This window comes from Plecotus auritus, assembly GCF_963455305.1.
Source record: "Plecotus auritus genome assembly, chromosome: 10".
Classification (NCBI taxonomy): domain Eukaryota; kingdom Metazoa; phylum Chordata; class Mammalia; order Chiroptera; family Vespertilionidae; genus Plecotus; species Plecotus auritus.
The window spans coordinates 47,747,261-47,774,988 of NC_137785.1; the positions used below are offsets into that span (position 1 = coordinate 47,747,261).

Consider the following 27,728-nt stretch of genomic DNA (forward strand, 5'->3'; position numbering starts at 1 on the left):
CAAGATCTTTCCAGACTGGGCCCCCCTACCCCTCCTCCTCCTGGGTGACCCCTTGGTCCACAGCAAGGAGCCTGGGCTGTCGGAATGGGCAGCCTTCCCTGAGAAGGGCAGCCTGTTTATTGAATACGGAGGATACATTTACAAATTGAGTACACAAAATAAATAACTGCACATTCTCCACCCACAGTCCATGGCATGAAGGCCCCAATGGGCCTGTCAAAGGCCCGTCTCCAAACTCCTTCTGTCCTACCTTCAGGACCAGGCCTATCCTGGGCAAAAGAGGAAATAATTCCCCAGGGCTTCAGGCCCCCAGAGGCACTTGGGAAAGTCAGGGGAGTTCTGAGGCAATGGGGCTTGGGCTCTCCACTGTCTTGAACCAGGGGCACTGGGGGCAGAAGGAAGGGGTGTATAAGGCACAATTGACTTGGCCCAGAGTGATTTCTTTGGCTTGGTATTCCACTGGAGGTGGCACATGCAGAAAGAGGAGGGCCTGGCTCATGGCTACCACTGGGAGGAACTGAGTGAGGGCCAAACCCTCCCTGTTGGCAGGGGCCCTGCAGTCTAGTTAAGGCTAAAGCTGGGCCCTACCCACTGAAAGCAGCTGTGCATGGAGGGGGCTTGGTTCCAGCCCAGTTTGTGGTGGGGGAAGGCACAATGACTGACACGGGAATGGTCTGGCTCAGGCGTCTAGGAAAGCAGCCACCTAATTCCACTCACCTCCCGCAGGGGCTCCCTCCAACCTGAGATTCAGTGGGGCTCAGACTGGAAAGGTAATGCTGTGAAAGGAAGCGGGGACAGGCTGCACTGGGCAAGGCCAGCTGTGAGAAGGCCAGTGCCCCAGGTACTCAGGGTTCAGAGGCAGATCACACAGTTTGGCTAAGTTCCAGGGGAAGCTGTGCAGAAGCTCAGCAGAGGGGGAGTGTAGAGCAGCCTAGAGACCCTCCCTCAATGCAACAGCTCCTTCCTCTTGAAGACTGAAGGGTGAGCATGGTGGTCATTCCTAGGCTGCCTATACTCATGCCAGACACTAGATGGCGCCATCATGCAGCTGCAGAGGAGGGAATAGCAGAGCCTAAAGGGAAAGGGCAATGGGAAATACCAAGGGTAGAACCAGGGTGGCACTGGAGCCCCATGGGACTCTCCCTGGGAAGCCCCTGCCCTCTGCCTTGGCCCAGGTGCCTCCATCCCCCAGATAGCAGCAGTGGGGCTCCCTTTAATGTCCCACAGTTGGGAAGGAGGCACCTGGAGAATGGACTAGGCATCCAAGGGGGAGAGGGAGATAATGGTAGGCTCTGCAAAGGAGGCACAGAGAGATTGGAGGGTAGAGCAAGCCTGCTACCAACAGGGCCACACAGTCCAGAAGGACCAAGCTCCATGCCATGGCCCTACCACCAGAGATCCTGGCAAGTCCTAGGGCCAGGAGTGGTCCTTGGAGTCTCCATGAAGGAAGACAGACCTTGGCTGGGAGGTGGGGCGCTGTTTAGACTTAGCCAGGGGCTAAGAGTCCAGCCAAGGCACAGGCTTTGTGCCTTCCTGGACCTCTCACTGGGGTATAATCATGAAGATCAGAATGCCATGGAATTTGGGGGGCCGGGCAGGAAGGTAAGGTAGAGGAAAGGGGTGTTCCAGAAATAACTGTCCCAACGACACTGTCTACCTGGCACTGCATGCCCTTTTGGTCTGAGGAAGAGCCAAGGGTAAAGGATGAAGAAGACTGAAGGCCAGGTCCTACCCTTTCCCCAACTTGTACCATAGCAATTACCCACCAAAAGGAACATCAGTGCCAGGCCAGGCTCCAAGTTCAGGGGGCTCCCAGCTCCATTCTGTCACACTAGGCCCAGGTGAGGAAGGGGACTGCTGAAGGCACAGAGAAGGGGCTGGGGCCATTTACCTACCACTGGCCATACAGGCCTAACACCAGAGAGGGCACTGGGCCCAGATGGCACAGCAGTGTGTGACAGGCTGGAACCATGCCATGTCTCTACCACTGGAAGGCAGCTCAGCCATTGTACTGCTGCTGGTAGCGCAGGTTGAGCTCCCGCAACTCCCGCTCTCGCACACGGCGTGACTTGTTGGAGCGTGTAGAGCGGCTGGAACGTGTAGACTGGGCAGATTTGGTGCTCTGGCAGCGTGAAGAGGCGCGTTTGAGGAGGTTCTGGGAGATGGAGCGGTGCAGATTCTTCATGGACGAAGAGGCTGCCATGCTCACCACCCACGGGTGCCTCAAGGCCTGCAGTGCAGTCATACGGGCACCAGGGTCCACTGTCAGCAGGCGGTCAATGAAGTCTTTGGCCAGGTTGGATACACTGGGCCAGGGCTAGAGGCCAAGGACAAGCATTAGAGCGAGAGCATTCAACACTGCTTTCCCCGTCCCGACAATGCCACCACCACAGCATTTAGACCTGTCCAGTGTATGCACTCTCCCCTCACTGCCTGGTTCCTCCCATGTAGAACATTCTGGGCCTCCCTTCCAAGCTGAAGGACCTGCCCCCCTTCCCCAAGGAGCAAACTTCTAAGGTTCCCTGGACTCAAAGCCTGGCTCAGGGAGATGGCCCCTGTCAAGAGCCCCCACACTCTAGACCAGAACCACTATAACTCAGGGAGATTTAAAGAGAAAGACCCAAACCTTTCTCCATATCCTTAGCCAGACTCTTTAATTTTTTTGCAAGAAAACTAGTCCACTTCTATTTATTTCGTTTTCAATACGTTTAAATCCTTGAGGCGTACAGCATTACATGGATTCTGTGTTCAATACCCTTAGCAGGTAGGGTGCTTTGATATCTGGCATGAAACATGTCACTGTTTCCATGAGCATGAGTTACCTTTCCCCAGATTACGCTGGTTTTGTTCTGTTTGCCACCAGGAGTCACTGTGTTGTTCTTTCTTGTACACATAGCACTTCTCTTGCCTAGAGAGAATTCAGTTTCATCTCGAGTATAAACACCTTTAATTTTAAGAAGAGCTGTGTGTCCCCTCTTGTTCTGAAGACCCCACTTACAGCCAGCAAAAATGAACTTGGACCACAGCCTTTCAGACATATTTGTAATTTTAGAAGTCCTGTTCCCACCAGGTTTTGACAGGCTCCAAAAGCCACACTTAAGCTCTAATCCCTGCATGTCTAGGCCACGTAGAGGTGAACTTCCTAGCCCTTAAAGAGAGGTTCCACCCTCCCTTCAACTGACAAAGTGGTGGTAGGCAACCTCAACAGGCCCAGTACCAAGCATCAGCCTCCCAGCCTTGCGAAGAAAAGGAAACAATTGAAGGAAACTGGATTTCTCCATCTGCTGTGAGGGAAGGGGGTTCCTGCAGGCCAGCCAGGGACCAGACCCTTCTTAGGGACACTCTACAGTCTGCATGACCTCTCTAAGCACGCAGGGGCTCCTGGCAGTGCTCTGCACCAACCTCATTTTAGCACATTCTGTTTCCAGGGAGGAACATCACAAAGCCTGCTCTGCCACACGTACTCATGGCTGCCGCATCTTAGCCACACCAGGCAGCTGTTCATCTCAGGGGCTCAGCCTGCACAACCTGTCGCCCTCAGTACTAAGCAATTATTCCAGCGATTTAAAGTTCGTTTTTCCATTAGACCAGCTGAGCTGGATGAGCCCCAGTGCCTGCTGCTGGGTATACAGGAGGTACTCAGTAGGGTTAGTGAGTAAACAACCCACGAAGAGCACCTGATGGGTGCCCTCCGTGGAGCTGCTCCCAGGCCATAAGGCTCAGGCAGGTAGGGACCAGACGCACTGGGCCCTGGGTCCCCTCTGCTGGAGGAGGGTAGACACAGCACTGCTCCGAGTCCTAGCATCTCCGGGGGCACTTTGGCATGGGCTCTGATGCTCCCCAAAGGGTGGGTGTCTAGGACCTTTGCTGAGCCTGTGGCAGATGACCATCACCCTCCTTCCTGACAGGTGAGATCTGCCTGTTCCACCACATAGTGCCCTTCACTTGGAGAACCCCTGAACCTCTAGAGGGCACGAAAATTTGAGCCCACATTCAGGGCAGCTCCATGCCCATTCAGCAGACACAACTAAACAGTGACTATCGCTGCCCTCAATTGGGCTCCCTGGACTTCCAACTCCACCCCCATGCCCTTCTCCACTGCTGTACAGAGGTGGGGTAGGGAGAACACTCTTCCAGGGTCCTGAAGAAGGGCAGGGCTACTTGCAGTTGCTACCCTTATTTGCCCTTTGGAAGGCAAATCTCAACTTTTACTGAGCTGAACTGGAAGAAAGTAACAGAGAGACAATATTTCTAAATAGCCACCTAACAGGGTCCTCTTCAACAATGGGCCAGCTCCCAGAGTTTCCTGGGGAGAGAGATACTGGCCCTTAGGAGGAGGTGAGCAGTCAGGGCCTCAGGAACATGCAGCACAGGGAGGCCCACACATACCTGATGTCTAAGAGCAGCGAGGGAGTGCAGGGAGCAATGGCCTTCCCACACAGGAAACCTGGCCCACATTTCCCTACGGGCCTCCAATACCAAGGCCAACATTCAGGGTGACTGGACTGTGAAGTTGCTGCCACAGTAGCTTTTGGCTCAGACTTCAAGAAAGCCCCATGGCTTGCTACTGCCACCTAAACACAAGGAGCCAATGTAAGAGGCCAGCCAATCTAAACCACAGGCACTCACTACAGCCCCTGTCACTCATTTGAGATGGCAAGAAGCAGGCACAATGGGGCCGCTGATGGACAAAGCAAATCTAGAGCTGCACAGGCTGGGTCATGGGAATACCAGTGCTGCACTACCATCTTTTATGGTCTCCAAAAAAAGGAGTAATCACTGGGGAACACAATGTGGCTCAGCTTGGCCTGTTGGTGGAATAACCAAGAGCGAGCTGGAAGCATGGGCTAGCCAAACGGGCTAACATATGAATTCTGCCCCTGTCCCTTGGTCCAGCCAAGACAGAAGAGGGGCAACTCCTCTGCAGATGAAAGAAGAAATAGTTGCAAAACTGGACTCACAAGCCAAGAACTTGAACATGGATGGATGGGAGACATTTCCACTTTACATCCACACCCAGCCAAACCAAGGCCCCCTGCAGCTCTAATGCAGTCTTAGATAGGCCTCTCACCAGACCTGCCCTGTGGGCTTAAGCATCTCTATCTCCAGAGTAGCACAGGCACACACTAGGCATCGACCCCTGCTTAGTGCCAAAGTGAGTCAGATTGATTTGCCCCTCCTACTCCCCCCAACACTCGCCTCTCCAATTACTTGTGTACGTGAGGCTGTGTGTAGAATGCTAATGAACTCATTTGTCTGAGGGCCAGCCCAGCCCTCTCTGGCAGGCCTCAGCTCTCCCCTTTTTTGAGGCGCTGTGAGCAGCTGGGCCATGAACGTCCCCCGAGCCAATATGGTTCAAGCCGTGTTGACCTGAAAACCAGGCTGTGCCAAAGGCACCCAGCCTAACCCTCACACACCGAGGAACTAGCAGTGGGAAGTCAGACAAATGGAACACAGGAAGGTGGTCCTCACTCAGCACACTGGTGACGGGGGAGGGCTCAGGTTGAATTCTAGAATAGGGGCCCCTGGGAGCCCTGCTGAAGTCTCCAACAGGTCTCAGAAAGGAAAACCAAAGCTTTCCACACTCCATGGCCATGCTTCTGGCCCTAAGTCCAATTCAGCACCTCCTAAGAAAGCATTCAACACCTACAGACCAACCCACCTCCTTCCTCAACATGTCTGAGCCTCTGGAAACACATGAGTATGTCTGTCAGCCTATGACTGACTGCCTGGGACGTATTTTGGGCATAAGAAAAATAAAAATGGATTCCACCAGAAAGATGGTGGCGTAGGTAAACACCTAAACTGCTGCCTCGCACAACAATTTCAAAACTACAACTAAAAGACAAAACGTCTATCACCCAGAACCACGGGAATGCTGGCTGAGTGGAAGTTCTACAACTAAAAGGAAAGAGAAAAGAGCATTGAGACATGCACAAGCGCTGAAAAGCTGAGGTACGGAGGCGCGCAAATCAGGCTGGCGACGGGCGACTGGGAGCGCTGCTTTTTTCAACCTGAAGGGAGACAAGCTCCCGATTACTCCGAACTCCAGTTTCTGGGGAGACGTGGGGGACCCAAACTCCTATGGGGAGAAGCTGGACTGTCTGCCATCAGGTCGGAAAGTGAGGGTGGCTTGCTTGCAGGGCTGCGCGCAGGAATAATTGTTGATTGCGCTGGGGCGCGGGGCTCTGAACGCAGTCAGAGACGCAGAGCTGGCTTACTGGCAGCCATTGCTGTTTGCCACGCCCTAGCCTAGTGATGCCCTGAGACCCCGCCCCGCACAACCTACAAACCCACCCAAGCTCCAAGCAGCGGCTTTAGCATATGAATGGCCTGCCCTATCGCAGCTTAACCTAGCAAACTTGCAGCCCGGGTCAGACAGCTCCAAAACTTCCAAACCCCAAGCAAAGAGGAGAAAACTGTAGTTCTCACTGTAGCTCCTTCTGGGTGGCCTCAGATAGTAGCTGACCTGCACCCCATTGGAGATCCAGAAGCCAGTGTACCTAGTGGTCAGTGTGAGACACCAGATTTCAACTCCCCACATCCATAAGTGACACATTCAAGAGGCAGACTCAGTGAGCACCAAAGCCCCACTGAAACAAGTCCTGCACCATAAACGTGTCTCCAGCGCAGCAGTTCTTCCATTATAGACACAGCGGGTCCTCACAGCCAATTGGCCTGGAAGTCAATTCCTCCCAGTGTACCAATAGCAATCAAGGCTTAACTACACCAAGACTTTGCACTCAGCCCTGACTGGTTTAGCTCAGTGGATAGAGCGTCGGTCTGTGGACTGAAGGGCCCCAGGTTCGATTCCAGTCAAGGGCATGTACCTTGGTTGCGGGCACATCCCCAGTGGGGGGTGTGCAGGAGGCAGCTGATCGATGTTTCTCTCTCATCGATGTTTCTAACTCTCTATCCCTCTCCCTTCCTCTCTGTAAAAAATCAATAAAATATTTGGAAAAAAAATTAAAAAAAAAAAGACTTTGCACTCAGCCCACAAAGGGGTGTACCAAGAGCGTCCACCTCAGGTGATTGGGGAGGCTGAGCTACTGGCCCCTATAGGTCACCTACCACACAAAGCCACTCCATCAACACAGGGAAGCAGCAAAATGCAGAGACAAAGAAATATGTCACAAATGAAAGAAATGGAGGAAAGCAAACTACTGGACGACATAGAGTTCAGAACTACATTTATAAGGTGACTCAAGAATCTTCTAAAAACCGCTGAGGAACTTAGTGAGACCTTTAAGGATCTTAATGAGAATGCCAAAAAAATGGAAAAGGACCAGTCAGAAATTAAGCATACACTGTCTGAAATAAAGAATATACAGAAACTCAACTGCAGATCAACGTACCCCAAGAATCAAACCAAAGATCTGAAATATGAGGAAACAAAAAACACCCAACCAGAAAAACAAAAAGAAAAAAGAATCCAAAAATATGAAGATAGTGTAAGGAGCCTCTGGGACAACTTTAAGCATACCAACATCTGAATTTTTGGGGTGCCAGAAGAAGAGAGAGAGCAAAATATTGAAAACCTATTAGAAGAAATAATGACAGAAAACTTTCCCTACCTGGTGAAAGAAATAGACTTACAAGTTCAGGAAGTGCACAGAACCCCATACAAGAGGAATCCAAAGAGGACCACACCAAGACACATCATAATTAAAATGCCAAGGGCAAAAGACAAAGAGAGAATCTTGAAAGCAGCAAGAGAAAAACGGTTAGTTACCTACAAGGGGGTACCCATACGACTGTCAGCTGATTTCTCGGCAGAAACTATGCAGGCCAGAAGGGAGTGGCAAGAAATATTCAAAGTGATGAACAGTCCCCGAAACCAAGATGGCGGCATAGGTAAACACCTGAACTGCTGCCTCGCACAACAATTTCAAAACTACAACTAAAAGACAGAACGGACACCATCCAGAACCACAGGAAAGCAGGCTGAGTGAAAATTCTACAACTAGAAGGAAGGAGAAAAGCTCACAGAGAATTGGAGGTACGGCAAAGGGGCTTTGTGCGCGCAGAGAGGAAGGGCGGCTGAGAGCCTGGCTGACTTCCTCTGGTGGAAGGGGGAAGGAAGCCTCCGACGGCACTGAACCCCAGTTCTGACTGCACTGAACCCCAGTTCCGGGCGAACCCCTGGGGACCCACGCTCTTACGGGGGGAGTCTGGACTCTCGGGCAGAGACTCGAGCTGGGAAAGGCAGAAGTCTGAAGGCGCACGCGGGCCAGTGCGCACAAAGGCTGCGGAGGTTGCCATAGGCTTTCCCTAGTGGAAGGGAGTCAGAGGATCCTGAATGCACTGAGCCCCAGTTCTGACTGCAGTGAACCCCGGTTCCAGGTGAGCCCCTGGGGACCCACGCTCTTGTGGGGGGAGTCTGGACTCTCGGGCGGAGACTCGGGAGCCGGGGAAGGCGGAGGACTGAAAGCGCGCCCGCGCCGGTGCGCACAAGGGCTGCGGAGGTTGCCGCGGGCTTTCCCTGGTGGAGGGGAGTCAGAGGCTCCTGACGGCACTGTGCCCCAGTTCTGACTGCAGTGAACCCCGGTTCCAGGCGAGCCCCTGGGGACCCACGCTCTTGTGGGGGGAGTCTGGACTCTCAGGCGGAGACTCGAGCTGGGGAAGGCGGAGGACTGAAAGCGCACGTGCGCGCAGGGGCGGGGCTGACAGGAAGCCAAGACTGAGGCTCCACCCCATCCAAGCTGAGCACAGAGGCTATTGCAATTTGGCAAGTCTAATCCTATAAGGCTGTCTCCAGCACCGGGCTTCTCCCAGCATAGACACAGCTGATCCTTACAGCCAACTGACCCGGAGGTCAATTCTTCCCAGTGATACCAACAACAATAAAGACTTAATTACAACAAGGCTGTACACAAAGTCCACAAAGGGGTGCACCAAGAGTGTCCACCTCAGGTTAACTGGGGAAGCAGACCCACTGGGCCATATTGGAAACCTAGCACAAATATCTACCTTACCAACTCAGGGAATCAATGAAAATGCGGGGTCAAAGAATCAGATCACAAACGAAAGAAATGGAGGAAAACAAACGACTGGATATAGAATTCAAAACCACCGTTATAAGACTTTTTAAGAATATCCTAGAAAAGGCCGATAAATATAACGAGACCCTCGAAGATATGAAAAAGGACCAACTAGAAATTAAACATACACTGACTGAAATAAAAAATATTATACAGAGACCCAGAAACAGAATAGAGGAACACAAGAATCAAGTCAAAGAATTGAAATACAAAGAAGCTAAAAACACTCAACCGAAAAAGCAAAAAGCAAAAAAAAAAAATCCAAAAAGTTGAAGATAATGTAAGAAGACTCTGGGACAACTTCAAGCGTACCAACATCAGAATTATGGGGGTGCCAGAAGAAGAGAGAGAGCAAGATACTGAAAACCTATTTGAAGAAATAATGACCGAAAACTTCCCCCACCTGGTGAAAGAAATAGACTTACAAGTCCAGGAAGCCCACAGAACCCCAAACAAAAGGAATCCAAAGAGGACCACACCAAGACACATCATAATTAAAATGCCAAGAGCAAAAGACAAAGAGAGAATATTAAAAGCAGCAAGAGAAAAACAGTTAATTACCTACAAGGGAGCACCCATACGACTGTCAGCTGACTTCTCAACAGAAACTATGCAGGCCAGACGGGAGTGGCAAGAAATTTTCAATGTCATGAATAGCAAGAACCTACAACCAAGATTACTCTACCCAGCAAAGCTATCATTCAGAATTGAAGGGCAGATAAAGAGCTTCACAGATAAGAAAAAGCTGAAGGAGTTCATCACCACCAAACCAGTATTATATGAAATGCTGAAAGGTATTCTTAAAGAAGAGGAAGAAGAAAAAAGTAAAGAGAAAAATTATGAACAACAAATACATATCTATCAACAAGCGAACCTAAAAATTAAGTGAATTAAAAACCTGAGGAGCAGAATAATCTGGTGAATATAACAGAATCAGGGGCATAGAAAGGGAGTGGACTGATAATTCTCAGGGGGAAAGGGGTATGGGGGGTTCATGAAGAGAATGGACAAAAATCATACACCTATGGATGAGGACAGTGGGGGGGAGGTAAGGGCAGAAGGTGGGGTGGGAAAGGGGTGGAGGGGAGCTATGGGGGGAAAAAGGAGAAATAATTGTAATAATCTGAATAAAGATTTATTTAAAAAACAAACAAACAAACAAAAAAAAACAAAGTGATGAACAGCAAGAACCTACAACCAAGATTACTCTACCCAGCAAAGCTATCATTCAGAGTTGAAGGTCAGATAAAGAGCTTCACAGACAAGAAAAAGCTAAAGGAGTTCATCACCACTAAACCAGGATTACATGAAATGCTGAAGGGTATTCTTTAAGAAGAGGAAGAAGAAAAAGATAAAGATAAAAATTATGAACAACAAAATGACATCAAATACATACCTACCAACAAGTGAATCTAAAAATCAAGTGAATAAAAAAATCTGAAGAACAGAATGGACTGGTGAATATAATAGAATCAGGGACATAGAAAGGGAGTGGACTGACAATTCTCAGGGGGAAGGGGGTGTGAGGGGTGCGGGAAGAGATTGAACAAAAATCTTACACCTATGGATGAAAACAGTGGCAGGGGGTAAGGGCATGGGGTGGGGTGGGGAATCAGGTGGAGGGGAGCTATGGGGGGGGGGAAAGAGGAACACCTGTAATAATCTGAACAATAAATATTTATTTAAAAAAAAGAAAGAAAAATAAAAATGATTAAACAGTTATGCCCTTGGGTTTCCACAGCTCTAACTGTTGGCTCTGGGTAAAGAATAGAACTCTCACCTCAGTATACTCGGGCCCAGATCAGGGACACAAATGGGCCTCAGGTGGCTGACAGAAGGGAGAGTCCCCAGGTACTACCTGGTCAGTCTCCCAGAGGCTTCCACCCATTTCTGGGCTGACATGGGAATGGGGCAGGGAAGAAAATGTTAAAATGTCAGTCTGCCTTGCCTCTAGACACTCAGGCCTCCCTCTGCTATGGAATCAGAGGACAGCTATAACACCCAGGATGACAGCCTACACCCTCCTTTCCACAGGTCTCTCGTGAGCTGTGTGGGTAGGGAATGGGCTCTGTCCTGAGGAAGGGCATCACCTCCACTCTGGCTCTGGCCATCAAGTTGGCTGCCCTTCTCCTAGTCTGTACCCTCCAGAATGCTTGTTCCCTTGCAGTCAGGGTAGCTACTACTGATAGCAGAGAAGCTAACAGGGGCCAGAGGAGGGTCCTCTCCCATGGGCACTTCCTTACCAACTTTAGCCTCTGCAACCCCCTGCTCCTGATGGAGCCCAACTCTCCCTTCAGAGGGAGGCACCAAATCACAACGAGGTTTCAACTCCCCAGCCCCTTTTACTTGCTCTACCTTTAACGTCACAAGGGCCTGGCAAGAACATTACCCAAGCCATACAGCGGTCTCACCTGGAGTTCAAGGGCTAAGGAGACAAAGGATGGCCTTGGCTGCAGAGAGAGGAGGAAGCTTGCTGCTTCTTCCCAGCAGCAAACCCAGCTCACAGGGCTTCCCCTAAACTCCTTTGGCAGGCAGGTCTGACCATTCTCAAGCAAAGCGTGAGAAAGATCTGGGGTCTTCTCCAAAGAGCTTCTGGGTGACAGATTAAAGTGTTAGGCTGCAAGCTCAGCAGCCATGTTCTAGTTCTACCTTCTCTATGTGACCTTAGAGGAATCACAGCCTCCTCACTTTTAATGTGAAGGAGCTAAATGTAATGAATTCTAAGTCTCTTCCAGTTTCTAAAGTTCTAAATTTTAAGAAGATAGCTCTCCATCTTTTTCCTCACTTGGTTGTGTGTGAGGAAAAGAAGCATGGCATCTAACATTTAAGCCGAATTGACCTCTTGACCTGTATGGGTTCTTTTCCAGCCTATGATGACTCTGGGGAAAGTTCCCTGGCAGAGAAGGCAGCCCCACCAAAGAGCTGCTAGGGGAAGGAAGGGAAGAAAGAAGACTGGGCTTTGCTCCCATGACTCAGTTCTTCCCTCAGCTTTGTCTCAAAATGTATTTTCAGACTCAGCATTCCCACTCTCAAAGGCCTCCTTCCTGTACTTACGTGGGCCTAAATGAGAGCAGAGAAAAGGGCACTGAGGAAATTCTGGAAAATGGAGCTTCAGGTTTACTCAAGAGAACAGAACTATTAGTATAACAAGAACAGCATACACTGATGCTGCCCATGAGGAAAAGTGTTTGGAAAGCTGCAGCAGAATTCGGCACTCTGTAGCAGTGGAACCAGCATCACCTCCTCTGGTCAAGACACTCACCATTGCGGTGCCTGGGCTTCCATCACCCTGGGACCCAGCAGAGGGTGGGTGAGGGCAGAGCAGCAGAAAAGAGAAGGACATTGGGGAGGAGAGCCTGAGGGGAGAAAAAGAAGAAAGATACTAGAGTTGCGTGTTTTTTTTTAAATGTTTTCATTGATTTTTAGAAAGAGAGAGAGAGGAAGGGAGAGGGATAGAGAGATAGAAACAGCAATGAGAAAGAAACATTGATCAGCTGCCTCCTGCACACTTCCTACTGGGGATCGAGTCGGAAACCTGGGCATGTGCCCTAAGAATCGAGCTGCCACCTCCTGATTCATGGATCAAGCCACACTGTCCGGGTGATAATAGAGTTTTAAAAAGAGGCAGAGGCTCTAGCTGGTTTGGCTCAGTGGATAGAGCGTCGGCCTGTGGACTGAAGGATCCCGGGTTCAATTCCAGTCAAGGGCACATGCCCAGGATCCTGGCTCGATCCCCAGTAGGGGTTGTGCAGGAGGCAGCCAATCAATGATTCTCTCTCTTCATTGATGTTTCTATCTCTCTCTCTCCTTCTCCTTTCCTCTCCGAAATAAAAATAAATTTGAAAAAAAGAAGCAGAGAATGAAGATAAAAATAAAATGAGAAAAGGCATGACAACGTCAAGGTTAGTAAAGCTGTATTCTGAAACTTGAGGGGAATAACAAAATGAAATCTTGCGCCTCCACCTGTCCCTGCCCAGAGTCTACAAAGTGAAGTAAAGATGCTCTGGGCTGAAACCGGTTTGGCTCAGTGGATGGAGCGTCGGCCTGTGGACTGAGGGGTCCCGGGTTCGATTCTGGTCAAGGGCATGTACCTTGGTTGCGGGCACATCCCCAGTGGGGGGTGTGCAGGAGGCAGCTGATCGATGTTTCTCTCTCATCGATGTTTCTAGCTCTCTATCCCTCTCCCTTCCTCTCTGTAAAATATCAATAAAATATATTTTTTAAAAATTAAAAAAAATAAAAAAGAAAGAAAGAAAGATGCTCTGGGCTTGATGTGGAATCAGGGGGATGTTGGCAACCTATGCCAACAACCGAGGAATGTCTGCTTTTAACAATGACCTGAAGCAGCCCTGGAAGGTTCTAGATTTCAGAGCCTTCTGCATAGTGGTTTCTTCTATCTCCACCCATGGGTTCTGCTGAGGTTTCCAAGGCCCAAACAGGCTTTTTTTTTTAACTTCTAATTCTAATTTAATTAGAATTCTAATTTCTGAGAGTTTGGAAGCCTGATGGCTATTAGCAAAGCACTCACACTGTGGCCTCTGCCCCCAGAGGTCTGTGCTCCTGGAACTCGGGTACACTGGACTCAGCTCAGGGCAGGCACTTGGTCAACACGGGGTAGCAAGATGAGTGAAGAGATAAAGGTGCCAGCTTTCTGTCCAAACCACACTGGAGTGGGGATCAAGTCTAGACACCAAACTTGCATCAGGAGACAGACAAACCAAGGCCAGGCATGCATGCATGAGAAGAGTGACCTTGTGTGATGGGAGAACTGACTGAGGACAGAGAGCCTGGAAAGCCACTGTGGGTGGGGGGTTGGACCAGCACTTTCATCTCAGTGTGGGCAGGAGGGGAGGCCATCAGGAGATTTAAAGAGGTCAGAATGTGGGAGAGACAACAGCCCCAGCAGTTCGCAAAGGAACGTGAGGGCCTAGAAATGACAGGGCCTTTGAGGGGGCAGAGCTATCCAGGTGGAGACAGACAATAAGAGCAAGAGAGGGAGGGGACAGATGGTGCACCAATAACCACTCCTAACACAACCCACAATACGTGCCTTTTGTTGAAGAGGCCTCGGCGGGGGCTGGAGGTGGGAAACAGCAGTGATGAAAAGCAGCTTTGACCCTGGGTTAATGAGATGCTATAGATGGTCACAGCAAGGTGTTTTAGTAGGAATGGCTGAATGCAGCAATATGGAGAGATGGGCACCTATTTCTGCCACAATAGAAGTGTACTGCTCTCTGGGGAGTATGCAACCAGGGCAGCAGCAGCAGAGAGATGCCTAGAAGACAGGGTTCCAAGAAGCCGAGTGGTGGCCCAGAGATGGCACATGAGAGGGTTGCTGCCCCTCTCTGCTTAGAGCCTGCCTCCTGCCCTCACAGAGCTATCAGAATTACAAGATGGCTCAACTAACTGCCCTTGGACCCCAAGTAGATGGTCAGCACTCACAAGGATAGACCCACCCCTGTCTTCCTCCAACAAGTCTCAAACCAAGAGGAGGTCTCCAACCACAGTGACCAATGAGGTCCACTGCCCACACCCAGTGACCAAACCATGCCACCTTCCAGTGACTCGACAGGGATCTGGACTGAGGGATCTGCTCCTGCAGGGAAGGAGCGAGACTTATCTGTCGAACATCTACTTGTACCAGGAGCTTTGGTGAGGTACAGTGGCCATGGTCAAGGAATCCTTTCTGAACAGGTATGGGGGTAGTGCTTGTCTTTTTGTGACCCTTGTATAGAGCCAACTTGATACCCAGTAGCCACCAATAGGCAGGCAGGAAATAAGGGCTCAGGGATGACTCTGAACAAAGAATTTGAAATCAATTTGTAATTTTCTATGCTGTCAGCTATCCAGACATAGGAAAGCCATCCTCGGACTCTGGCAGCAGGGGGGCAGTGAGGTAATTCATCACAGCCCCCATATACAATGGAAGTGGGAACACAAGCAATTAAAGGCATGTGGCAGAATCCAAGCTGAGCTAGAAAGCATACTACTCACCTCCCTGCATTCTGTCTGCTGCTTAAACACACACCCAGTCCCTAGTTTTCCCACCTCCCCCAGCAATCCTCCCCATGCCTCTTGGGCAAGGTCCTATCCCCTCATCCAGGTGCTCCCTATTAGAACATATGAACCAGGTGCATGACCAGCCCCTAGAGGCACTGAACCCCTTCACCTAAAGCAGGGGTCCTCAAACTTTTTAAACAGGGGGCCAGTTCACTGTCCCTCAGACCGTTGGAGGGCCGGACTATAGTTTAAAAAAAAAACTATGAACAAATTCCTATGCGCACTGCGGGCCCGGGACGAGTCAGCTGCTAAGCAAGACAGGCAGCGGCACCCGGCGGGCCGGATAAATGTCCTCGGCGGGCCGCAGTTTGAGGACGCCTGACCTAGAGAGACCGACACATGCCACATCCTCTCCACTTCATTTTATCTTCAACACTCAGAGCAGAATCACTTTAAGAAATGGGGAAGAGCTAAGATGGGAATGCAAATGTCAACTCTGGCTCTGGGCATTCATCCTACTGCAGAGCTATAGAATTACAAGATGGCTCAACTAACTGCCCTTAGACCCCAAGTAGATGGTCAGCCCAGAAACCCACCCACCATGAGAAGCCACCTCCCACCAACACTTATCCCCCAGATAGTGGTAGATTGGTCCTGCAGGTGGGCTTCCTCTCATACTAGGATTCTGTCCTCTACCCAGCAGCACTCACTCTCCTGAACGAGGCTCTGTGAAAACCTTTACCCAATTCCATCTGTTCCTGGTGTAGTGACCCGGGCTCGCCCACAGCTCAGAGACTGCTCAGAGAAGGGTGACAATTAAAGGTTGCTAAACACAGGGAGGCAGCAAAGCTGCTGATGGCATCTGCCATCAATCCTCCAAGAGCCTCTTCATCTGTCCTTGCTCCAGGAATAGAACTCTTGACAAAAGCAATGACATTAGGCCAGTGGCGTCACATTTCATGTCAAGTGAATCACAGAATCTACAAGCAGAATGGTAAGAGTACTCTAGTATGGGTGTACAGATGATGACTCACTTTCTGTGTCACTCCTTTAAAAACAGCTGCTCTAGTCCTCCTGGGGCCTTCCATGACAGGAAGCTTGCTCTCTCAAGGCGGCTCCTTATGTCTTCAGACTGATCACACAGTCACACAGGCCTTCCTCACATCTGGTCAGTGCATCTCCCCATCACTTCCATTGTGACTTTAGCTTGGCCCTCTCCACTCCAGCACCACCAGTCACCAGGTAACTATTCAAATTTCCCCTCTCAAAATAATCTGTCACAGCCTTCTCCTTCCCAGCACTCTCTCCTCTTCCAAGATTCCTTTGTTTACTTCTAATAGGTCTGGCCAACAACCCTCTAAGCACATCACCAGCAGGCTCCCCACTTCTTCCTGGAATCTAGCCACCACAGGCAGCCGGGTTTGCCAGTAATTTTTGGGTTCCTTCTGAGGTCATCACCAACAATCACTGGTACTTCCCTCAGGAGAAGTCAGGAGAAAGTATTGAGAGCATATGTACTGATATACACACTGTTTTCAAGGGCCTCATAAGCCAGGGAAGGGACAGATGTCCATAGACAACTCTCAGCCTGAGAAAGTGCAGAATCAGACTCTAGTAACATGCAGGGGCATGTGTCAGGGACAGAAGACTGCAGGGATGTGAAAGCCAAGACCTCTGAAACCAAGATGGACTGGATTGAAATCCCAGGCCTGACACCCTCTAACTGTGAGAGCATGGACAAGTTACTTAACCTCACTAGCCTCAATTTCCTCATCTGTAAAATGGGGGTGATTAAACTGACTGTTGTAGAGATTAGAGATGGTGGATGTAGAACCCTCAGTTTGGTGGCAGGTACTCATTACTTAGAAAGGAGGTAATGTTTGAATTGGACCTCTTCTAAGGCTGACATTGGGAGCAGAGGGGAAAGCCTGAGCAAAAGCTTAGTGTGGGAGTGTGGAAGCTGAGCAAACATCTTGGGTCTATGGTGTATAAGGAAATGGGATAAGGCAGTGGTCGGCAAACTGCAGCTCGCGAGCCACATGCGGCTCTTTGGCCCCTTGTGTTTTTAGCAAAGGCCAGCTTAGGAGTACCCTAATTAAGTTAATAACAATGTACCTACCTATATAGTTTAAGTATAAAAAATTTGGCTCTCAAAAGAAATTTCAATCGTTGTACTGTTGATATTTGGCTCTGTTGACTAATGAGTTTGCCGACTACTGGGATAAGGCATGAAGCCAGGGTTTGGACTAGAGTACCTAGACTATCAGGATTGTGAGGGATAGGGTACTGAAGAGGACCAACTTGGTGTGCTTCTCTCTGTTACTGGACCCCTATGATTCCAGCAGAGCAGGAAGTAGAATCTCAACCAGTCTAATGGCTATAGTAGGAGCAGGAAGCCTGAGTCCATTCCGTACCGCATTCATTTGTCACTCTCCACCCTCAGATAATCAATAGCCTGTTAGCAAGACTCTGTAAGCTCCAATTAGATAAATTGCCTGTTCAACAATTGCCAGAATCAGGAACTCTTCGGAAAACCTACACACTTATCTAAATAGTCTTTCCTTTGTCGGCATCTCTAGGGAACTTCCCTCCCTCCCATAGCTAAACTTGCTATTCCCTCTGCCAACTGGACCCTTAACAGCCTGAAAGCACACAGAGCTCCAGGGGCTAGAACTCCCAGAGCACAGCAAACTAGCAGGGCCTAGGCACAACACTGCCTCTGTGAGGTGGATCCTGGGTCTTCCGACCCACAATGAGACCCGGCCCAGAGAGTGACTAGGACAATGTCCTCTGTGACTACTATATTGCAGTGTGGGCATCCCAGCCAGTTAATATTTGTTTTGTTGAATGCCATTTGGAGCAAAGAAGAAAGCATGAGAAACTTTAGGGGAGAGCTGGAGAATGTTCCAGTTTCTCCTTTGCTTGTGGCCAGCACGGAGGTGGCCTGAAGAGGAAGGCCTCCCTCCCTTCCTCACACCACCCTGAGACACATGACCTGAATCCCCCAGAGAATGCCAGCCCCCATCCACACAGGATGGAAGTCCTTGACTGACCACATAACCATGTCTGGAAGCTGTCAGGGAGGATGATGGAGCACAGGACCTCAAGTGCTGAAGGCAAAGTGGCATGAGGCTTTTAGGTGACTCCTGCAGGTAACACTGCTCTGGGTCAATTGGCTGGGGCCAGAGAAGGCCCAATCTGAAATCTCTGAGAGGAAAGTTGGGCTGCAGAAGAAATCCAGTCCCAGAGCTCCCTCCCCTCCATGACATTATTCAAGAGACACAGACAGCTCCTCAGCAAGCCTAGGCCTGAGGGACACACTGGGGGGAACGCTCCGTAAGAGGCATGTGGGAATCGGCCCTCACTGCCTTAGCAGAATCCTGTCCTCCTACAAAGCTCATCTTACCTCCTACGTAAAGTCATAAAACAATCTTTTCTTCACAGCCTCCCTGAGCACACCATTATGCCTGCAGCCCTGCTTCCTGAGGTCAGCCTCATTTCCTACCAGTCAGTGTCCTAAGAACGGACCAGCCCTTACTTCTTCTGCACCTTCCTGTGGTTCTAAGCAGTGCTGAAACCCAATGGATTTTTTTCAGTTATCAGTGGAGCCAAAGACACAAACTGATGGCCAGCTGTTTGAATCTGGCCTGCAGATTACCATTTGTTGGCACACAAGATACTGCTTAAATATATGAATTAGATTCCAAAATTTTAAGATCAGATTTTTCTGATTTTCTTTCAAAAGTTGGAATATCTGGAAGTATAGGGTCCTCACTGCTGTGGGGCAAAGCTGGGCAGAGATGAGAAGCAGCTGCTCCTTTAGAAAGGGCATGGTCACTCTATCTTGCACCAGTCCCTATGGAACAGATACTGTGGAGGCCCTGCCCCATGTCCTATCAGCCCACCTAAGCTCACCTATAGCTGTGGTGCTCCTGTGTGTGCTAACAGCTTTCCACTGCCAGTACCTGCAGCTCTCTGCTTCTTTGCTTGAGAACTTTCTCTGACACTAGTTGGCATTCAGAACAGCCCAGAAGTGCTAGGGATTTAAAGCCCCCAAAGATATTATTGACTCATACAGGGTCAATGAATTAAAAACCACTCACTTCCCTGCCCCTCAAGGGTACAATTCTGAGACACATTTCACATGATTATTCAGTCCCCAGTGGGACTGAGTTCCAATGGACCACAGTGGCAGTCCTCTCCTTAATGTACCCTTTATCGGCTCTTTCCCTTTCTGCCTCTTTTCCCACCCTTCACTTATGCTTACTGGAATCACATCCCAATTAAATGATCTGCTCCCAAGTCCTTGTCTCTGGGTTCATTTTGGGGGGAACCCAAACTCACACACCCTACTAGTCGTATTTCATCATTTTTCCATCAGAGCACATTCTTCTGATGAAAGCTGAAGGGCAGAACCCCTCACCCATAGGCCTCCCAACATCAGAGAGACAGGGCAGACTCACCTCCCCCGAGTAACTGTACTTGCCCCTGAGAATCTGCCGGTACAGCCGGGTGCGGTTATCATCTTCAAAGGGCATGGTGCCACTGAGCAGGATGTAGGCAATGACACCCAGTGCCCACATGTCCACTGAGTTGGTGTAGGGCTTTCGAACCAGGACCTCAGGGGCAATGTACTCAGGTGTGCCACAGGTCGTCTTCATCAGGCAGTCGTCACCTTTCTTGCGAGCACTGGCCAGGCCAAAGTCAGTGATGATGATCTTGGAATCAGTGCCTGGGTGGTAGTAGAGCAGATTCTCAGGCTTGAGGTCTCGGTGTGTGATGCCCAGTGCGTGCAGATACCGGACGCCATCCAGCACCATTTGCAGCACCCGTGTGGCGTCACGTTCAGTGAAAGAACCCTTGGCAATGATGCGGTCAAAGAGCTCTCCACCAGTAGCCAGCTCCATCACCATGTACACACGCTCCTGAGTCTCAAACACCTCCACCAGCTGGATGATGTTGGCATGGCGCACCCGGCGCAGCACACGCAGCTCCGACTCACACACTTCCCGCCCCTCCCGGTATTTGGTCTCAATCATCTTGATGGCATATGGTTGCCGGGTTGCTCGGTGTTCCACACGTACCACTCGGCTGAAGCTGCCTCGGCCAATCAGGGCTTTGATGTCATACTTGGCCGTCACACGTGGATCAAACTTGGCCCTGTACTTAGCCACCCTGGCCTTGCGTGGTGGTTCTGAAGGAGGCTCTGTGTAGCCAGTAGTGGGGGCACCCGGGCAGGGGTTGGCACACTGACTGGCTGCTGGGATTCCAGCTTTGAGAGGGCCAACACTGTCCACCTCTGTGATGAAGTGCTTATATGCATCGCTCTTAGTGCCACTGAAGGGCTCCACCTTCTTGACCAGATCCAGCTGGACATCCTTGGGCGGCTCGGGAAGGACCTTGCTTGTCCCACAGCCCATCACGGACACGGGGGCATCCTCTCCAGCGAGGCTGGCAGGACCTGCTCTGCAGGCAGTGCCCCGTCTACACCTATGCAGACAGAAGAAAGGACAACTCAGTATAGCTGGGGACATCTCTGAAGGTCTACCAGCCATCCACCTCCTGCCTACTCCTGTCCCTCGATAACCCTAGCCTGAAGACCTGGCTCTAATATGGTTTCCTGGAAGGGAGGATGGCTTTGGTACCTAAGTGCTCAGAGCCCAGGCTCAATGGAGGGTCTTGATGAAATATTAGATCTGAGCATCATGATCTTGATTTACATCTCACATTGCTCTTCAACCCTGAGAGAGGGTAGGAACATGCACAGGCTCAGTTGTTACTGCCCCCACCTTCCTCCCTACTCTGCCTGGGTTCCTTATCCTAGTTTAAGTTCTATGTTTTCTTTTTTTTATATATAAGAGAACATTTATTCATAACATTTATTCACAGAGGTAGAAAAAGTTAATTCCTAGAAGAAATGGGCTTAGGAAATAACTTATAGAGGTAAAGGAAGGGCCTTTGGGACTTGGGAGTGAGGCAACTAACGGTAACATGCCTAGGGAGATGGGGAGGAAAGGAGTGAGGGAAAGGCGAGCAGTCTTGTTTTCTTAATGTTAAAATCATTCCTCTTATTATTCTGACTTATCTTTCCTGAAATGGGGGTGTAGAATGTTAGAGGCCTACTCTCCAACACTATGACCTACCAGGGCTCAGAAAGCTGCTTTTCCAAAGCCTCCCACATGTATATCTTTCCGGGCCCTCTATGCCTCCTGCAGGCATGATCCCCCTGCAACCACCACCCACTGCCCTGGGTCTCTGCCCTACTAACCTCACTCTTTCCTGGACAGCTCCCACTACTTTGCTAATGCACCATCTTCACCCTGACAGTGTTTCAGGGTCACTCACTTCCCCAGTCACCACATTGATGGCTAAAATGCCACATTAAGTCCTAGAGCTGGCTGAAATCTATCCCAGTGAACTTGGGGCAACAAGCCTTAGCACACTGCCATCAGGTAGCCACCAAACAGGGCATCATTCAAGAGGCAAAGGGAGCCTTGAGCTCAGAAAGAACACTAGCAGCTTCATCTATATGTGACTCAGGCTGTGGATGAGGGTGCTCTGCTTCCTTGGGATGAGGATCAGGAGCCTTCCCCATTTGTTTCCCAGACAGAGATGTTCTGATCTCTTAGTACCCCATGGCTGGTGGGACCCTGGACATGGTGAAGTGCAGAAGTACTACTTTCCAGAGGTCACTCTGCTCAGGCTGCCCTTCCCTAAGTCTATCTGAGGGCCCCAGGGGTAAAAGAAGAGAGCTGAGAATTTCCTATTAATTATGACATGCAGAATTGAGGATAAAATGATCAATCCAGGTCAAACATTTATTGAACATCTACTAGGATACAGGAATGAATAAGACATCCAATATAGGTTATATTTCAACAAACATACAAACATACAAGCAGAACATGGTCAATAAGCTCATAGTCTAAATGAAGAGAAAAGCATAAAAACATAATTTCAATATAGCACAGTAAGTGTTAGGCTTGAGAAACAATAGTAGATATATGTGACTGGCGCAGGGGTTAGGGAAAGCTTCCTGAAGGAGGTGACCCCCACACTGAATTTGATGTAAGAATAAGTCAGGTGAGGAAAGGTGAGAATGGAGTTTTAGGCGGAGAGGATAACATAGTCATAGACCCAGAGGCCCAGAGTATCACCCTGTGCCTGGAAACAGGAAATTTGGTAGTGTGAAAACAGGCCTGTGGGGGGCTAGCGTTTTGGAAGGTAGGCAGGAACCAGGTTGTAGAGAGCAGTACAAGTTATGATGAGGAGCCAGGACCTTCCAAGGAGGTGAGGGAAAGCTACCAAAGGGTTTACAAAGAACGAGAGGCGCTCAACCTGTGTTTAGAAAGAAGTGTGAGGCTGAACTGGAGGAGGATCAAAGTGGACTAAAAGGACCAGAGAGGGGACAGTGGCCCAGACAGTGGGGTGAATGGAAAGATGTCAGCAGGAGAACTGATAGGGACTGGAGGCTGGACATAAGGGGTGGAAGGGTGGAGTGAGGGCAGCACTCCAGTCCCTTACTCAAGGCTCCTGGGCAAAAGGGTCAGGAGTGCAGCAAGAGGGACAGGTTTAGTAAGCAGTGGGAAAAGTTCAGTTTTTGATGTGTGCAGTGCATGAGGAACATCCATGTGACATTTACTGCAGGCCAGGCACCACATATTACATTTTTAAAGTTAATAAAATATATATTGTAGAAATGTATAGACTAGTAAATGCATAAGTTTAAAAAGCTGAGGGAACATACACCAAATTATTAGTCTAAAGACACAGCCCGGCCTGTGTGATTCAGTGGTTGAGTGTTGACCTATGAACCAGGAGGCCACGGTTCAATTCCTGATCAAAGCACATGCCTGGGTTGCGGGCTAGATCCCTAAGAGGCAGCCAATCAATGATTCTCTCTCATCATTGATGTTTCTATCTCTTTCTCCCCGTCCCTTCCTCTCTTTGAAATTAATTTTAAAATAAACTATTTTTTTAAATATGTTTTTATTGATTTCAGAGAGGAAAAGAGAGGGAGAGAGAGATAGAAACATCGAAGATGAGAGGGAATCATTGATCGGCTGCCTCCTGCACGTCCCCCACTGGGGATCGATCCTGCAACCCAGGCATGTGCCCTTGACCGGAATCGAACCTGGGACCCTTCAGTCCGCAGGCCAACGCTCTATCCACTGAGCCAAACCAGCCAGGGCACTAATTAATTAATTTAATTACATTAAAAAGAAGGGAGCCATAGTTTGTGCTCTCAAGGAACTTACAGTCTAGATCAGGGGTGGGCAAACTTTTTGACTCGAGGGCCACAATGGGTTCTTAAACTGGACCAGAGGGCCGGAACAAAAGCATGGATGGAGTGTTTGTGTGAACTAATATAAATTCAAAGTAAAGGAGCAGAGGGGAGAGAGAGCAAGAGAACTGGATAGAACAGCCGGATCCGGCCCGCGGGCCGTAGTTTGCCCACGGCTGGTCTAGATGGTTCCACACCAAAAGTTCCTTAGTCCATTACCCTTATAATGCCCAGTGAGGCCACTTAAAGGCTGGCAGCCTGGAAGGGATCCCTCTGAGATCATTTCCTCCCAGCAAATGAAAACACCACATTTTTCTACTTTAAACACCACATTTTTCTACTTTAGCATCACTTTAGACACCATGGCAACAGAGGGCTATACCAAGAATTAGCTCAGTGATGACCTAGCCAACACAAATCAGCTTAATACTCACTGAGTATGATTCTTGGAAGGAAAAGAAGTTCAAATAAGTAAGTCTCTCTCCAGCTCTCAAAAAACAGAATTGCTTCCCTTCTTCCACAGTTGTATTTCTCAAATTTTTCTCTGTGTACCCTGGGTTCAATAGAGACAGATGTTCCCAGCTATCTCCAAAATTAAGAGTCAATGTTTTTGGCCGAAACCGGTTTGGCTCAGTGGATAGAGCGTCGGCCTGCGGACTGAAGGGTCCCGGGTTCGATTCCGGTCAAGGGCATGTACCTTGGTTGCAGGCACATCCCCAGTAGGAGGTGTGCAGGAGGCAGCTGATCGATGTTTCTCTCTCATCGATGTTTCTAGCTCTCTATCCCTCTCCCTTCCTCTCTGTAAAAATATCAATAAAATATATATTAAAAAAAAAAAAGAGTCAATGTTTTTGGAACACCTATTGCCCATTCACATCATAAAGTCGGGAAGTTCTGAAGAGGATTGAAGTTGCCCACATAACATGTTCACATTTATAAAGTAAAATAGAAAGCCAAGCAAAAGTCTCATCCATGTATGTGACTGACAAAGAACCCCAGTATCTAGTTCAGATTCCACAGAGACTAAGATCTGCAGGGGTATTCCATTCCAGGTGAAGGGCAACTCTAGTTCAGTGTCAGAAGCAAATAAATTTCCTGAAAGCTGCACTTTCTCTAGCCCATTAATACAACTTAACAAGTGCAAGAACTGCAATTAGATCTGGACAATGTGCTTATTTAGCAAACCCACCCTCCAGTGAGTCAGCACTCTGAATCTCTCCTGGGGGAAGAGCCAACTAGAACTGCCCTGAGTAGAAGCAGTTTTGTCAGAGTTTCCCCCAATGACCAGAGTTGAGGAAGTCACATAACACAAGGCAGCTTCCTACAGGAGGATCAGTCTGAAGAGCAAACAGGCTTACTAAGATGAGATCTTAGTAACAAGGGACATATTCTGGGAAGAACAGTCATTAGTAAATACAGTGGCTTCCATTTGCTGAGTTCCTACTGTGAGAAGTATCTTACATGCACTCTCACTCCTCTCTGCAACTACATAAAGTAGTGATGATTATTCCTATCTTGGAATGAGCAAACTAGGACTCAGTGAGTCTCAAGACTTCATAAAAGCCAAGAACTGACTCTCAGTTTTCTGACTCCAAAGCTCCTATGTCTAATCATCAAATCATACTGCTTCCCCAAGGTATGGGCAGGACAATGAGACTGCAATGGGAGGCCACAAGGCACAGCTAGTCTTTCCTACTAGACAAAGAAGACACAAGAGCTTCCTGGAGGCAATGACAAAGACCTCCAACCAGGAAGCCTGGGGAATTTTTTCAAAATACATATCCAGATACCAGATCTTCTGAATCAGTTTCAGAGAGTGAGACTCTTGAATTTGTATTCTGAAAAACTACTTTAGACTATCAAAGTTGAGAAGGCTGCACCACATACCACACACATATGCATGCATGTGCAAACACGAAACACAGGTGAGCTGTGTTCAATCTCAGATGCTGGGCCCTGTTAGGTGCTCAATGGTACAGCTGAATCAGTATCCATTCTTAAACCAACTATCTATCCCAGTGGATTTAGTTCCCACTGTTATGTCAGGCAGAGCCAGATACTCGGGAACAGATACACAATCCCCAAACTCACTATCACGTGACACAACATAATCTAGTCAACAGCAGTCCAATGAATAAAAGTACAGAGTCAATGGTTACTTGTGAAGCAAGGGAGGCTTTTCCAAGGAAATCTAAGGTGAATTTTAAAGGACAGATGTAAATTTTCCATACCGGTGGGAGAAAGGGAAGGGTATTACAAAAGAGAAAATTGGGTCTCTAAAGCACAAGGGTATTAAACCACAGAGCTAACAGAAGGCGCACACACCCCCAACACCACCATATGTACTAGTAAACAGAAGGCAGAAATGCACAGGTGTTGACTTCAGGGTTAGGCCTCAGATTATGAAGAGCCCTGAATGCCTTCCTAAGAGGCTTAGCCTTTATCCTGTAGGCATCAAGGAGCCAGTTTCGGCAGTAAAGGGCTTATTCAGGTGATAAGTAATCACTTCAGCGGCTTCATTTTAGTGGGAGTGAGCATGGAGCTGGGCGAAGGTATGACTGGCTTGTGGGGCAGGCGACCTGGCTGGACTCAGGCCCGCTTTTTCCCAAAGTGAATAAGGAAGCGACCAGCTGCCCGCCAGCCCCTGGCGTTCAGTCGCAAAGGAAGGGTGTGGAGTAGATGCTGGACACGAGAAGGGAGTGAGGACAACTGGGTTAGTTCACCGTGACCGACGCCGGCTGGCTGAACAGCAGGCAGGGCAACTGACCACGTCCACCAGGCCCACGAGGTCCCAGAGAAAGGTTACCCAGCGCAACAGCATGTTTCAAGGCCACTCTAGTCTCGGACACCGGGGACCCCGAGCAGCCATCGCCTGGCCTGCTCCCCAGCCCCGTAGGCCCCGGCACACCTGGCACGGGCCGAGGGCTCCAGTCTGGGCAAAGACAGGCCCGGTGCGCCTGGAGGCGGCCGTGGCCGCAGCTCGTCAGCCCCTCCCGCCCGTTGGGCCGTAGCCCTGGGCCGGGCCGCCTCACCTCGCGGGGGCGGCGGGCTCTTCGGTGTCTTGGCGGCTGTGCTAACCCTCTCGGGGCCGCGGCCACGGCCGCCGCCGCCGCCATCCTCAGGCGTTAGCGTCGTAGCGTCATCACAGAGCGCGCCTGACGCCAAAACAAACCCCGGCCGCCTATGGGGCGGGGCGGGGGCGGGGCGGGGGCGGGTCCTCGGGAGGGCCGGCTACACGGTTGGGGGCGCTCCGAGCGTGGCCTGCCAATCAACGCCTTCAGGGCCAGGACGGTCTTGGGGTAGGGGGATGTCGGTTGTTCAAAGTAGTTCCTCTGTAGCAGGGGTCCTCAAACTTTTTTTTTTTTTTTTTTTAAATATATTTTATTGATTTTCTACAGAGAGGAAGGGAGAGGGATAGAAAGCCAGAAACATGGATGAGAGAGAAACATCGATCAGCCGCCTCCTGCACACCTCCCACTGGGGACGTGCCGGCAACCAAGGTACATGCCCTCGACTGGAACCGAACCCGGGCCCTTTCAGTCCGCAGGCCGATGCTCCATCCACTGAGCCAAACGGTCAGGGCGGTCCTCAAACTTTTTAAACAGGGGGTCAGTTCACTGTCCCCCAAACCGTTGGAGGGCCGGACTATAGTTTAAAAAAAACACCTATGAACAAATTCCTATGCGCACTGCGGGCCCTGGACAAGTCGGCTGCTAAGCAGGACAGCCAGGCGGGCCGGATAAATGTCCTCGGCGGCCCGGCCCGCGGGCTGTAGTTTGAGGACCCCTGCTAGGCTGGCTGCGAGAGGAACCTGTTATAGAAAAAGGAAGTACACCTGCAACTAATATAAATTAGTATTTAATGTCAACTATAACTGAAATATTAAAAAGATTAATTAAAAAAATAAAAACAAAGGAAAAGGAGGAACTGGGTAGGGAGAAAGTTTCAAGTTTCTGGTTAGAGAGGAGGGTGCTCTGTCATACAAGGTTGGGGACATAATGCATTTCAACAGGTTTCTGGAAGTGCCGCTGGAACTCCACAAAGGATCAATTTAAATTATATTAAATCTATTTTTTGAAAACTGCAGTGAAGCCCGGCCAGGGTGGCTCAGTGGTTGAGCATCGACCTGTGAACCAGGAGGTCAGGAGTTCAATTCCTGTTCAGGGCACATGCCCGGATTGCAGGCTCCATCCCCAGTGTGGGGCGTGCAGGAGGCAGCCGATCCATGGTTCTCTCTCATCATTGATGTTTCTCTCTCTCTCCCTTCCTCTCTGGAATCAATAAAAATATATTTAAAAAAAAGGAAACTACAGTGAAAATAAATCAGGCACTCAGATGTGTTAAATTTGGCCTCCATCTCAGAGGAGTTGAAAATGGTTAACTTGAGGATTGGTCTTTAGTCT

General features: G+C 49.5%; 1 protein-coding gene across 3 annotated transcripts; it reads right to left on the minus strand.

The window, feature by feature from the left end:
• Positions 1-78: 78 nt before the first annotated feature.
• On the minus strand, positions 79-26,469 carry PSKH1 (protein serine kinase H1). Of its 3 annotated transcripts, XM_080644349.1 has the most exons (4): positions 26,358-26,469; positions 19,505-20,531; positions 12,304-12,397; positions 79-2,317 (listed from the first exon to the last, which is right to left on the minus strand). In XM_080644349.1, exons 2-3 carry the CDS (start codon positions 20,459-20,461, stop codon positions 12,326-12,328), a joined length of 1,029 nt encoding a protein of 342 aa, XP_080500475.1. In that variant the 5' UTR covers positions 20,462-20,531; positions 26,358-26,469; the 3' UTR covers positions 79-2,317; positions 12,304-12,325. The 3 variants fall into 3 exon arrangements, with proteins under 3 accessions (XP_080500475.1, XP_080500473.1, XP_080500474.1); XM_080644347.1 differs by lacking the exon at positions 12,304-12,397 and having other exon boundaries at positions 26,358-26,466; XM_080644348.1 differs by lacking the exon at positions 12,304-12,397 and having other exon boundaries at positions 26,234-26,463.
• Positions 26,470-27,728: the final 1,259 nt, after the last annotated feature.

Bases quoted from the DNA above. Each gene is read 5' to 3' on its own strand.
- PSKH1 (XM_080644347.1), bottom strand. From the start codon at position 20,461: ATGGGCTGTGGGACAAGCAAGGTCCTTCCCGAGCCGCCCAAGGATGTC. The intron at 2,318-19,504 runs GTGAGTCTGCCC...CTTGGCCTCTAG, and splicing joins AGTACAGTTACTCGGGGGAG to CCCTGGCCCAGTGTATCCAA.